Below are 12,560 nucleotides of genomic sequence, written 5' to 3'. Positions count from 1 at the left end.
ATGACCACACTGGACAACACCGACACCTACTTTGCTCCTGACGTTGTTTATGCCATGACAGAAGACGCAGTGGCGAGGTTCATGCAACAGGTCCAGCTCTGGATGAAGAACAGATCTTCTGAAAAGGCTCACCAGAGCGAGGCCATGGCTGGAGCTGTGGCTGAGATCGAACAGCTGGTGAAGTCACTGGCCATAGATGTGCGAGACTTCACCTCTACCTCCAGTGACTTTCCCAGTTCATTAGAAATGACATCGGCAGAAAGTGGTTCTTCAGCTCCCACGGAGAGAAACGGACAGGACGATGAAAAGTGTTGTCCAGAGGAGGTGGTCAACTGCATCATCACTTCTTTCTGTGAGAAACTCATCACTAAACTTCTGAAAACTACCAAAACCAGCAGAGACAAAAACAATACGGACTACATCATCAAACGTCTGTCCTACATGGTCCAGGAAGGTATGAGCTTCTCCAACTCTGCCATCCAAAAACTGGAGAAGAACCTGACCAAGGTCACCACGGCAGTGATGAAGAACCTTCACATGGAGTTTGATGCTGATCATAAACTTCTAGATGCTGTCATCTCACATGACACCTCTTTTGATGATTCTGTCATCAAGTGTTTGGAGATCCAGCTTTGTTGTCTCCAGAACACCACGACGCCCACAATCGTCCAGTGGTTCTCAGCTTTGGGTAAAGCCATAATCAAACCCTTCTGGCGTCGGAACAGTGTCCGCTCTGGCTGATGTCTGATCTGAGACTGGCCCTCATGGTTCCTGCCTGTTGGTCCTAGTGTCCAAACTGATGTTGTGCACGGTCCAGTGGGTGGAGCAACACAAATGTAACTGCAGCTTAGTTCTCTGTTGATTCTGACAGTACCTGCTGCAGGTTCCACTGAAGTTTAGAAACATTGGATTTTCTCTGAGAAGGTGTACTGTTTCTTCGAAAGAGTTCTTCACATCCTCTCTGTTAGCTGTCCACTCAAAGAGGACCCTTCATCCTTTCTTTGTCGGTTTCTTGACACTGTATCTTATTTCAAAGAGGTTACTTTGGTGAAACACATCAATTCATCCTACACCACAATGAATCCAAATAAAAAGCTTGAACATTTTGTAAGAAAATGTTTTTTTTTAATAAAAAATATAACAAAAGTGAACAGATAATTGTTGTTACAGTTTGTGATCTTTTCTAGAACCCCAGGGTTCAGTGTTTGGATTCAACATTATTCAATTATTCATTCAAAGGGAGCTGGTTGACTGTATATATTAGCAGGACTTGGGTTGTGGGTGAGATAGCACTTAGACCAAAATCCCTGGTTGGGTCGAGTCAAAAAGGTCATCTGGTAAAAGATCGTTGGCATCAGTTGGCACATGTAAATCAGTTTAATTTATGAATTTATAAATTAATTAATGAGGGAGATGTGGCCAATACCAGAAGTCATCAGGTGAGGGCAGAGTTCTGTTGACCAGTCAATCAAACAGTCACATGTAGAACCATTTACACTCACACCAATGGTCAGTTCAAAGATCAACTTTGTTTTGAATTTCTATAAAGCAGTGGTTCTTAACCTGGGTTCAATCAAACCCCAGGGGTTCAGCGGAGGATGACACCCCCCCCGCTTGGCCATCACCCATATGAAACTGGTGAGGTTCAGTACCTCCAACAAGGTTAAGAACCACTGCTATAAAGGGTTCCACCATGTAGATCAATAACATCCTGACACGGAGTTGCCGAGTAAAGGAGGAGGGGGTGGAGAGGAACAAGGTGATGAAGCGTGCTGATTAGGGGCAGTGGTGCAGGATTAACAGGACTGGACATCCTTTCATGGTCTTTCATCCTCTGTCGATGAAGAACATTCCTTTGTTGAGTCATGTTTACGTGCACAGACACAGCACATAAACACAGAAGGTCAAAGTAAAGGAGAAGAAAATAAAAAACACAAACACAATGAACATCATGGAAACTCAGAGCAATCAAACGGAGAATCCAGATCGATGCAGTTGGACACTAACTGTCACAAAACACCACAAACCAAACTTACAACATTAGTTATACAGCAGACTTCAAAGACAGTCTTAGAGATTATACCAAGTGAGGTAACGTCAAGGATGAAATTGACTAGAAAACACAAGAGAAGAAGAAAAACATCTCTTTGATCAAATATACCATGACGCTATTTGAGACGGCAAACAGCTCTGTTTCTCAGATGGAGTCCACACTCATAGAGGAAGCTCTTCAGCCAATTCTGATGAAGCACTTTGAAAACTTCTCTGCGTCGCAGTGGTGCAGATTGGCGGCTCAGAACTATGACTCTTGTGTAACAGCGTCTCTGGCTGATCTGGTGACAGAAATTGTTCAGATGTTAGCAGCAATAGTCCTGAGACGGATGAATCCAGAGAAAGGCTGGAACAAGAAGGCGTTAGACACAGCTCTAAAAGACCTCAACAAACTGCAGGGAGACTTCTTCTCCACGGAGTTTGCCAACGCTCTTAGAGTCCATGTGGAGCGGTGTGAGAGAGCTGAGGAGCTGACAGCGCTGGTGAGGACCGAAGTTTCAGAGAAAGTTCAGTCTATCGCGAGTAATGCCATCAACTGTTCTGATCTGCCAATAAAACCTGCTGTTTTCGTCAGTGGTTCTATGTCCAGCACACAGACTCTCCATCAGATGGTGCAGTGTGCCGGACAGTGTCTAAGCACGTTAAACCTGCAGGGATTCTGTTACTGGGAAAAAGAAAAAATCCTAAATCCTGAGTCAGACAAACCTGATTCACGGCGCAGCATCAAATCCAACATGTCTGCCACTGAAGCCATCACTGATATCCTGAGTAAATGGGCCAGTGCTTCGTCAGACATGAGCTCAGACAAAACCATCTCAGACGAACAAGCTCAAAGTTTAGACCAAACCATTTCAGATGAACCTGACATTGGTTTCGATCGATTAACTTTGGTCCAAACAGATGTCGGCACAAGAAAAACTGGTTCATATGAGTCTAGTCTTAGTTCAGTGGAGACCAGTTCAGATGAACGGGACATTAGCTTAAATGAAACCATCTCAGATGAAGCAGACACCAGTTCAGTAAGGACGAGTCCTCAGGAAGCTGAAGTTAGAGCAACTGATGGGTCTTCAGATGAAGGAGACGTGAAACCAGACCAAACAGATGTTCTGTCAATAAAAATAGGATCAGACACAACTGATCTGAGATCAGAGAGAACAATTTCGGATGAATCTGATGTGTGTTCAAACCAAACCATTTCAGATGAAGCAGAAGTTCGTTCCGACAAAACAATTTCAGATGAATCGGACGTCTGCTCAGTCAAAACAGTTTTAGAAGAACCTGAGTTCAGATCATTAAAAACCATTTCAGATGAAGAAGATACTAAATCAGACAAGACCATTGCTGAGGAACCAGATGTTAGCTCAGAAAAAACCATTTCAGATGACACTGATTTCAAATCTGATAAAACAATCTCAGATGAAGTGGACTTCAGATCAGACAGGAACCATCGAGCAATCGCTCAAAGGTCTGTAACAATCAGGAGAAGAAGTGGAGGAGACCCAGGAAGATATGGAGAAGATTTCATGGACATAAAGACGTTTCTTGCAGCTCAGGATGCAGCCTTTGATATCGTCTCAGACATCTGGAGTAATCTTCCTCCGGAGGATAAGTTGACGGTGGAAGGCAAAGAAACCAAAAGTTGTTTGTATGCTTTGTCGACTTTTCAAAAAGTGAAAGCCTTTTTCGACTCAAAGGCCAAACCTTTTGGGAATGTCACCCACGCTTCTCAAGTACTTAACAACAACATCTTTCCCACATTTGTGGAAAGTCTGTTTGACAAAATGATGGCAGATCTTAAAGCTGCGTTAAAAGAAGAATATTCCCCAATCCGGCGCCCGCAGCAGGACTTCAGAGAATCTCAGTACGTCTACATTCTGCCAAGACCATATTCTCCTCAGCATTCATCTCCAACTGCTGACGGGAGAAGCCGGATGACCAGGATGACTGTGAGCTCAAGAAGATCTAACAAAAACTGTGAGCCTCCAATTGTGGTTGAAACCATCAAAAGACTCCAGAGGCTGAAGTCCAGTGATGAGGTCATTGAACTCTCCAGAGAATTGGTGGAGAGGATTTATGATCAGCTGACACCTGAGGACAAGTATCCACCTCCTTTTGGTGCAAACGGTCCCAGCCTCTTTGACTCAGTCATCTCTGACCTGATGATGACTACGGACCACAGTCAAACCTGCTTTGCTCCTGACGTTCTTTACGCCATGACAGAGGATGCAGTGGGGAAGTTCATGCAGCAGGTGCAGCTCTGGATGGTGAACAGATCCTCAGAAAAGGCTCATCGTAACGAAGCGGTAGCCGGAGCAGTGGCCGAGATTGAAGAACTGATACCAAGTATCGTGACAACATCTGCTGAGAACAGTTCCTCAGCTCAGAGTGTCCGGATGGGACGTAGCAGTGAAGAGAAATGCTGCCCAGAGGAGGTGATGAACCGCATTGTCACGTCCTTCTGTGAACGACTCATCACCAAACTCATGAAACCCATCAAACTGTCTGCAAACACCATCTACATCATCAAACGTCTGTCCTACATGGTCCAGGAAGGAATGAGCTTCTCCTACTCTGCTCTCCAGAAGCTGGACAGAAACGTGGCCAAAGTCACATCAGCCATCATCAAAAACCTTCACATGGAGTTTGATTCAGAACAGAAACTTCTGGACGCCGTTGTAGCACATGACACTGCCTTTGATGATGCTGTCATCAAGTGTCTGGAATCCCAGCTCTTTTGTCTCCAGAGCACCAACGGTTCTACGATCGCTCACTGGTTCTCAGGACTGGGAAAGGCCATCATCAAGCCTTTCAGGCGCCGGGTCCAAGTCAACCTTGGACCCGGCGCCTGAAATCGCACAAATGCACAAAATTCAAGCCGACAGGTAACAACTGTATCATAACCTGTATATACTGTAGGAAGAGGCGCAACACATGAATTATCCAAATAAAGTTTTCCTCTGCTGTAAATGCATCTGTTGACCAGATGAAGCTGTTCCTTGGACTGTCTGTTTTCCTGTTGTTCCACTCATATGGTTTTTTTTCCATCTAACTGTTGTGGCAACAGATGGATCAACCGGTCACATTCTTCCAATCATATCATACTGTACATGTACGAGATAAATCAAATAAAAATGGAAAAGACAAAGAGGGCCCTACAGGGGGCAGTAATGCTGCAAAACCACACTGTGGTAAAACACTGAAGATTTTATTTGTCATTGAGAATTATATGATTAATTAATCAATTAATTTCTGATATTTTTTACACATAATAAATATTTGATAACCTTTAAATCTTCATTATTTCTACTCTAACCTTGATGTATGGATGGGATTATGAACACAAAATAATTCTTTACACCCAAACGTATTAAACATGTTGTAATGTTCAGCCTATAATAAAGATAATACATATCTCACAAAACCAACCGTACGTTTAAATTTTAGGGGAGTGTCCATTTTTTAAATTTCTTTTCTTCTCTTTTGTTTTAATGTCTTCCAAGTATCGTTGGCTGTTTTTGAGTGTCCACCAGTTCAATCAGAAATCAATCTTAAATCAGAAACATGATCAGGATCAGAGTGAGGATCAAAAACAAGTTCAGATTTATGATCAAGATCACAGTTATGTTCACAGTCAGGATCAGGGTGTTGGTTTGGTTTGAGAAACAGCAGGTGGTGCTGTTTTTATCATGAGTTTGTACAACCAGGCTGCAGATGACAGTTTGTGTGTGGAGTTCAAGGAGAAGGTGAGAAAAACCTTCATGCAGGAAATCTCCACGGACGCAAACAGCCTGAAGAAACAACTTGAAAGGGCAAGAAAAAGTTCAAAGAGAGCAGAGGAAATTAGGAGAAGGAGCCGAGGAGAGAAGCGTAGGTATAACTGAGGAGAGAGAGAGGAGAAATGATATTAAAAAGAAGGGGTTAATTAAGAGAAAAGGGAAATATAGTAGGAATAGAAGAAGATGGAATTATGGGAGATAAGATTAAAGGATGAGAATAAAGGAAGATATGAAAGGAATTTATCAAGAATGTAAAAAAAAAAGAATGGAAAGTGAAAATGGCAGATGGCGGAATAAGGGAAGAAAAAAAAGGGTTTTGTTTTTTTCTAAATGTTTGTAAGATTATTCGATGATATAAAGCCAACCAGTGGTTTTAGCTTCCAGATCACAGCAGTCACTGATCCACCGCTGCCTTCATCACTGAGTTCCAACGTGTTACTTTGTGACATAACTGATCGAAATCCTTGGTTTGACATAAAACTAACCACAGGAGGCGGCAGAGGACCAGCAGCTCTTTTATCTACGTGGTCTTAAATCAGTAATTTCCTGGATGGATTTCTCCGGGTAACGAGACAGTCTTCATGAACACTTCTGTCTTCTGCTTTGAACGCTGACATTTTCTGCAGTAGTTTCACCTCAAACATGTGTCGACCACAGCCTGAGGCAGGCACTGATAACCACCACAACACACACACACACACACCCATCATCACACACATACACCCGTCATCACACACATACACCCGTCACCTCACACACACACATGCCAACACACACACAGGTCACCACACATATGCGTTAACACACTGTACTGTAAACACATTCCCAACATGACAATGTACATTCACATTCACTTGAGTGCACAGATTTGCTGATTGGAAGTGCATGTATGGAATACACATCATACATCTAAGAGAAACACACACACACACACACACACAGACACACACACACCGGCTGGCTGGTCTTAACTGCTTTGTAGTATTTTTAGTCCTGTTATTCTGGGTCTGGTCCTGTCCTGGCAGGGCTGGGGCGTTTATATAAACTCCCCCTGTGAGTGGGCACCACTCAGGACACACAGTGGAAACATCTCACCAACAAACAGGCAGCAGGCATTTTTCAAATCCTCTCAGGGTAAGTCTGTGTCTGTGTGGCTTTTACAGATGTCAATCTGCCAGTCCTTTAACTTCACTCTGTTTCTGAGCATCTTAACATTTTTATTAAAAGTTTTACTGGATCATGACTGAGGAGCAACATCTGCTCCTAGGTTAAGATCAAACGTTCAAAAGGATCAATGGAAAATAAGAACTATTACTCATGATAACAGCTGAATAAAAGAGAAGTCTTGCTGTTGTGTTGCAGGATTGTATTATTTTAATTAAATGAAATATCAACTATCTGGTTGGTTAAATTAAACTAAAAATCTAAATAAAAGCTGAATTACTATTATTAAGATGAATCCACCTATAGGTGTGTAGGAGTGACTCTCTATTAGAAAAAAAACACAGGTCCAAGATCTGCAGCAGCACATAGCTGATTGAACCTGTATCCGTTACTGCAGTGTTTCCCAAACTTTTTTTCTGGGGACCCATATTTTAAAAGTCACAAACTTTCGCAACCCAAGTCAATAGACAGTATTCGTAAACATGATGCAAGACGACCCAAAAAAAACCCTCTTGCAACCCACCTGAGGGTCGCGACCCAGTCTTTGGGAAACAATGCATCACTGGACCAAGTCTGAACTAAAGATCTGAGCTGCTGGTAGAAGAGCTGAGCTCGTAACTGAGAGACACTGGATCTGCCTTGTCGCCTGCCATCACAGAGCTTGGCTTCAGTTCCTGTTTCCTCCTCTGTGCCAAACTGCTGCCTTTTTGTTTTTTCAGCGGGTCGCCGGGTTTGTGTCAGGAACACGTGTTAGAACATGTTGCTTGTTTGTGGGACGTGTGCACACGGTCATCGGTCACCATCTTCATCGTGGGCTGCAGTAACGTTTAAGGTCGTAGTGATGTGTCGTTGATGGAGCTGTGACACTGAGTGATGAGTCCAACCTTTAGGTTCATTACAGTCATGAATAGATCTGATAGAATTCCATTCATCACTGTCTGAGGCTGAACGGACTGTAGCGGAGACACTTTCTGCTTCACCCTCTGCAGAACCTGAATCCATGAAACCTACAGTCGTTCCTTCTCACGTTAGAACCATAGATTCACACCATGGTCTGTCAGCTGCTGTCAAAAACCACAGAAGAAGTCAGTGTTGAGTGGAGGAGCTGCTGTCAAAAAACACAGAAGAAGTCAGTGTTGAGTGGAGGGTCAGGATCAGCTCAAAGGAGGAGACTGTCAATATCCATCCATCCATTAATCCATTTTCGTCCACTTATTCATTACCGGGTCGCGGGGGCAGCAGTCTCTATGACCGCCACCCAAATCACACTGCACCGTACCAACCCCAGGCTGTCAGTAGAAAGTTTGAAATCTTTTTCTCAGAATATCATTCTAAAATGATTTGAGTCCCCGTCTCTTAATGGGTCCCAGGTTCCCAGTGCAGAGAATGATTTATTCTGATCTATTCTTTTACAGACTTTTGAACCCTGTGTCTTCTCTCTTTTTAGGACGCCATGTTTCCAGCATAATGTCAGCTGAAGTTGCGATCCAAAAGTTCTCCTTCCCCTTCTCCTGCACTGCTCGTCTTCCTCAGCACGACGACGTGACCCAGGAAGGATGTGTGCAGGTGAAGACCCTGGAGCTGCGAGACCTCCCGGAAAACCCTGTCATAAGCAAATCCGGCAAACCTGATCTGCTCTCAGGAACCGGGATGCATAAATTAAACCCCGCCCTCGAGTCTCCCATGCCTTCTGTTAACGGGCTGGGCGTGTCTCTGGCTGGGACCCCAGTCAGGGTCTGCGCCGAAACTCCAAAGGATGCGTTGACCTCCAGGAGAGGCGTGTTTGAGAAACTATTGGCGGTGGAGAGCGAAGACCAACGTCCGGCCACCAAGAGACAGTTGTCCTGTGAGAGCGCCGCCAAGACCATCAGTGTCGTGAAGAAGAGTGCGGTGAGGAAGGAGGTGGAGGATCAGAAGTGTCCGCGGGTGAAACCACAGCTGGGTCTGAGGACCTCATCAAGTGCTGCAGCTCCAGTCAAGAGAAAACGACGAAAAGATCTTTTCAGCAACTGTGAGGTGTTTTACAGAGTGGACACTCACGTGATCAGGACGGGGGCCGAGGTGAGAGACCCTGATGATCTGGTTAGGTTCTCAGTCATCCAGGTCATCTTATCCAAAAATAGTTACATGGAGGGCAATGGGTTTCTTGAAGACGTTTCACCTCTCTTCCAAGAGGCTTCTTCAGTTGTGATGAGAGGTTAAACGTCTCTAAGAAACCTATTCCGTCCAGTTGCCCTCGATGAAACTATTTTTGGTTGTGTTTGTGTCTAAGAAAACTATGTGAACTTTTCTTTTGTCCTGTAACGATAGACCTCTCAGCAGTGTTAGCCTGTTGATGATGATGATGATAGTGATGATGGTGAAAGAATAATTTCCTGTGTTGCAGCTGAAGGATAAGTGTGTATACGATGTGAAGACCATCGTCCAGAACATCACACAGGGAAGCAGGACTGACCTGGAGAGACTTCGTGCCATCTGGGTCTGGCTCTGCCACAACATCGGTAGGCTCACGGAGTTTGATGAACTCTGTCAAACACTCCTTCGATCTCAGCACTGAGCACAACCTTTGATTGGAGATAAAGACGAGTGTGATCTCCACAGAGTACGATGTGAGCGGCTATCTTGGACGCTCGGACAAGTTAAGTTCACCTGAGGAAGTGATTGCTGCCGGCCGAGGTGTGTGCTGCGGATACTCCAGCCTCTGCACGGAGATGTGCAGGTAAACAGCCGAGGAGGTGAAGTGTCTGTGAATCAGTCAACTGACGATCCTTCACTGTTTCACCATGTCTTTGGCTGCTGGCTCAGAATACCTCAGGTCTCCAATAAACCCAGTACTAATAGCTTGATGATATACACATGGATGAGTGAGGTTTTACCAAAGCACAAGGATTCAGGATTCAGAAATCTGTAACTTCTTAATCCTATAGCTTCAGAGCTAATCCCAGGACTTTCAAGACCAAAAGAAAAACAAGAAAAAAAGACTCCATTAATGAACATTGTGCACTTGATTCTCTGAGCTAACCAACAGGAGTCTAATAAATCTCCATTAACCAACCCTGAACCAGTGTTTGAGAACCTTGGACACAAAACAAAAGCTTATGTTTGTCACTATGTTCACAGAGAGGTTGGCATCGAGTGCCAGGAAGTGCCAGGCCACAGCAAAGGCATTGGGTATCGTCAGGGCCAGAGCCTCAAGAATGTGAAATCTGATCACCTGTGGAACGCTGTGCTGCTGGAAGGACAGTGGTTCCTGTTGGACGCCTGTTGGGGGGCAGGACGAGTGGACATGGAGCATGAAAGCTTCATCAAAAGGTTTGATTTTTGTAGTTATAACAGAAGTCAAGAAGAGGTTTTCCATTTTCTTTCTTTCTTTCTGATTTCTGAGGCTGTCAGTGTTGGGTTACTTTTCATAAATCCAGCAGCGAGCCGGGTCTCAAACCAGTCCACTCACTCCATCTGTTGCCTCCCAGGTTTGATGATTTCTATTTCCTGACCGACCCTGAGGAGTTCATCGAGTCACATTTCCCTGATGAGGAGAAATGGCAGCTCCTGGACTCACCCATCCCTTTGGAAGAGTTTGAGAGAAAGGTCTTTAAGACGTCAGCCTTCTTCACCACGGGCCTGAGACTGATTCAGCCTCATCACTATTACATCATCACAGGTTCCAAAATGTTCTGTCAGTTTTTCTAATCATTCTTTTGGTCAGTTTTCCTAAAATAAATTGGAATGTTACATGTTTTGTTCTTGTAGACTCAGGGGAAGCGAACATATCCCTGGGCTTCTCCAGACCAGCTATCTTTACCTATGAGATCACACAGCACCAGGATCTCCTCCACTGTGGAGCCTCAGAGCAGAAAGAGTCCATCAACTCTTCTTTTGGCTTCCTGACAGTTTCTCATCGTAGCATGAAGCTCCAGCTTCTACCTCCAGCCAGTGGTACCTACGACGTGAAGGTTTTTGCAAGACCCGAAGCGGCCGTCACGCCTTTGTCCTGGGTCTGCTCCTTCACAGTTGACTGTCCAACTCCCCGGGCCATGGAGGAGATCCCAGAGAACCCGTTTTTGTCCTGGGGCTTGCAGCCCACGGCAGCATCTCTGGGCGTCACAGGCAGCAGCCACGGTAGTGAGGTGGCTGAAGTGGAGAACGGTGTCTTTGACTTGGTGTTGAAGACATCCAGGTCTCTGATGATGGTGTGTGAACTGGTTCACACAGAACTGGAAGCTAGCGTAGCCAAACGCTGCCTGGTGACTCAGATAAAGCCAGACGCTCTGATCTGCCACGTCCTCTGTCCCTTCCACGGCTTTTACCGATTATCGGTATTTGTGCGTGACTATGAAAAAACAGAACTCAAGTTCCAGAACGCCACAAACGTCCTCCTGCACTGTAAAGGGAAGGTGGTCGCAATGGACGATCTCTTCCCTCCCAACCTGGGATCAGCTTGTGGTCCGGGAACGCGCACGTCTGAGGCGGGGTTGTCCAAATTCAGCCACACCACGGCGGTAGTGAGCACACAGCAGGGTAAATGTAACATCACCTTCCACAATCAGCAGGACTTGGAGCTTCACACTGTTCTGAGCCGAGAGGAGAAAACACCGGCAGAGATTCCACTGTCACGATACGTATTCTGTACGTACACAGACAGCAAGGTGACGGTGAGCGTCAGCCTTCCTGAGGCGGGGGTGTACCGGCTGGGTCTGTACGCCAGGATGGCCCCCGGGGCAGATTTCAATCCCATGTGTGACTTTGTTGTGAGGAACAGCTGTGATCAGCCTGGGCCTCCGTTCCCCTGCGTCTACTCCGCCTGGAGGAAAGGCTGTGTACTCTTTGAGCCTCGCGTAGGCCTCTTGGCGCCTGTGTCCTGGGTCCGCTTCAGGGTGAGGGTCCCTGGGGCCCAAAGAGTGAGTGTGGTGGGTGAGACAAAAACGGATCTAAAACTGAACAAGAGCAGGGTCTGGGAGGGTGATGTGTTCAGCGGGAATGGTCACCAGCAACTGAAACTGGCTGCGTCCTCAGAAGAATCCACTGAAATGTCGGTTCTAATGATATTTGACACCAAACAGCCCGAAAACCAACCATAGCATTAAAAACGGTAAAGGAAACCAACCGGTTTCATCCTGGGACGTTTGCTGAGCTGGAGTTACAGGAGCTCCAGTCAGTAGTCCTCACCCACTGTGCTCGACAAACCTCGGTCCAGTTCTAGTTCCTACGGTTGGGATCTTGTTTCTGGACTAAGCCTGAAACAACAACACTATCTTCTTCACCTGTGTTATAAGCTAACGTCACACTTGAAGTGTGTTTCCGTGACCAGCACCTCTGTCTGTACTGCCATCTGATGATGGTCAACTCTGACTGTAAATACATGTGACTGTGTAGGTGTGTGACGTGAATCTGGACTGTGTAGAGAAGTTCAATTCTGGTGCTGAGTTGTTGGTGCTATGCTGAGAGGAAATCTATTGTTTTTGTGCTTCATCATTACCTTCATTATCATTATTATTATTATTATTCAGTTGTTTGCAGGTAAATATCTTTGTGGAATTATTCTTTCTCTCTGGGTGTGAAATAAAAAAA

The 12,560-nt window shown here is 45.2% G+C and overlaps 1 protein-coding gene across 1 annotated transcript; it reads left to right on the top strand.

Annotated features, from left to right (window-relative positions):
- The first annotated feature begins 6,462 nt into the window (after window positions 1-6,462).
- Window positions 6,463-12,560, top strand: ky (kyphoscoliosis peptidase). Its single transcript, XM_025055478.1, has 7 exons — window positions 6,463-6,962; window positions 8,440-9,053; window positions 9,379-9,493; window positions 9,594-9,711; window positions 10,113-10,304; window positions 10,463-10,653; window positions 10,743-12,560. The coding sequence occupies exons 2-7, from the start codon at window positions 8,460-8,462 to the stop codon at window positions 12,068-12,070; spliced, it is 2,538 nt and encodes an 845-aa protein (XP_024911246.1). The 5' UTR covers window positions 6,463-6,962; window positions 8,440-8,459; the 3' UTR covers window positions 12,071-12,560.

This window comes from Cynoglossus semilaevis, chromosome 1 (genome assembly GCF_000523025.1).
Source record: "Cynoglossus semilaevis isolate Cse_v1.0 chromosome 1, Cse_v1.0, whole genome shotgun sequence".
Taxonomy (NCBI): domain Eukaryota; kingdom Metazoa; phylum Chordata; class Actinopteri; order Pleuronectiformes; family Cynoglossidae; genus Cynoglossus; species Cynoglossus semilaevis.
Note: the sequence above shows the minus strand (reverse complement) of the source record. Positions and strands in the feature narration are given on the sequence as shown.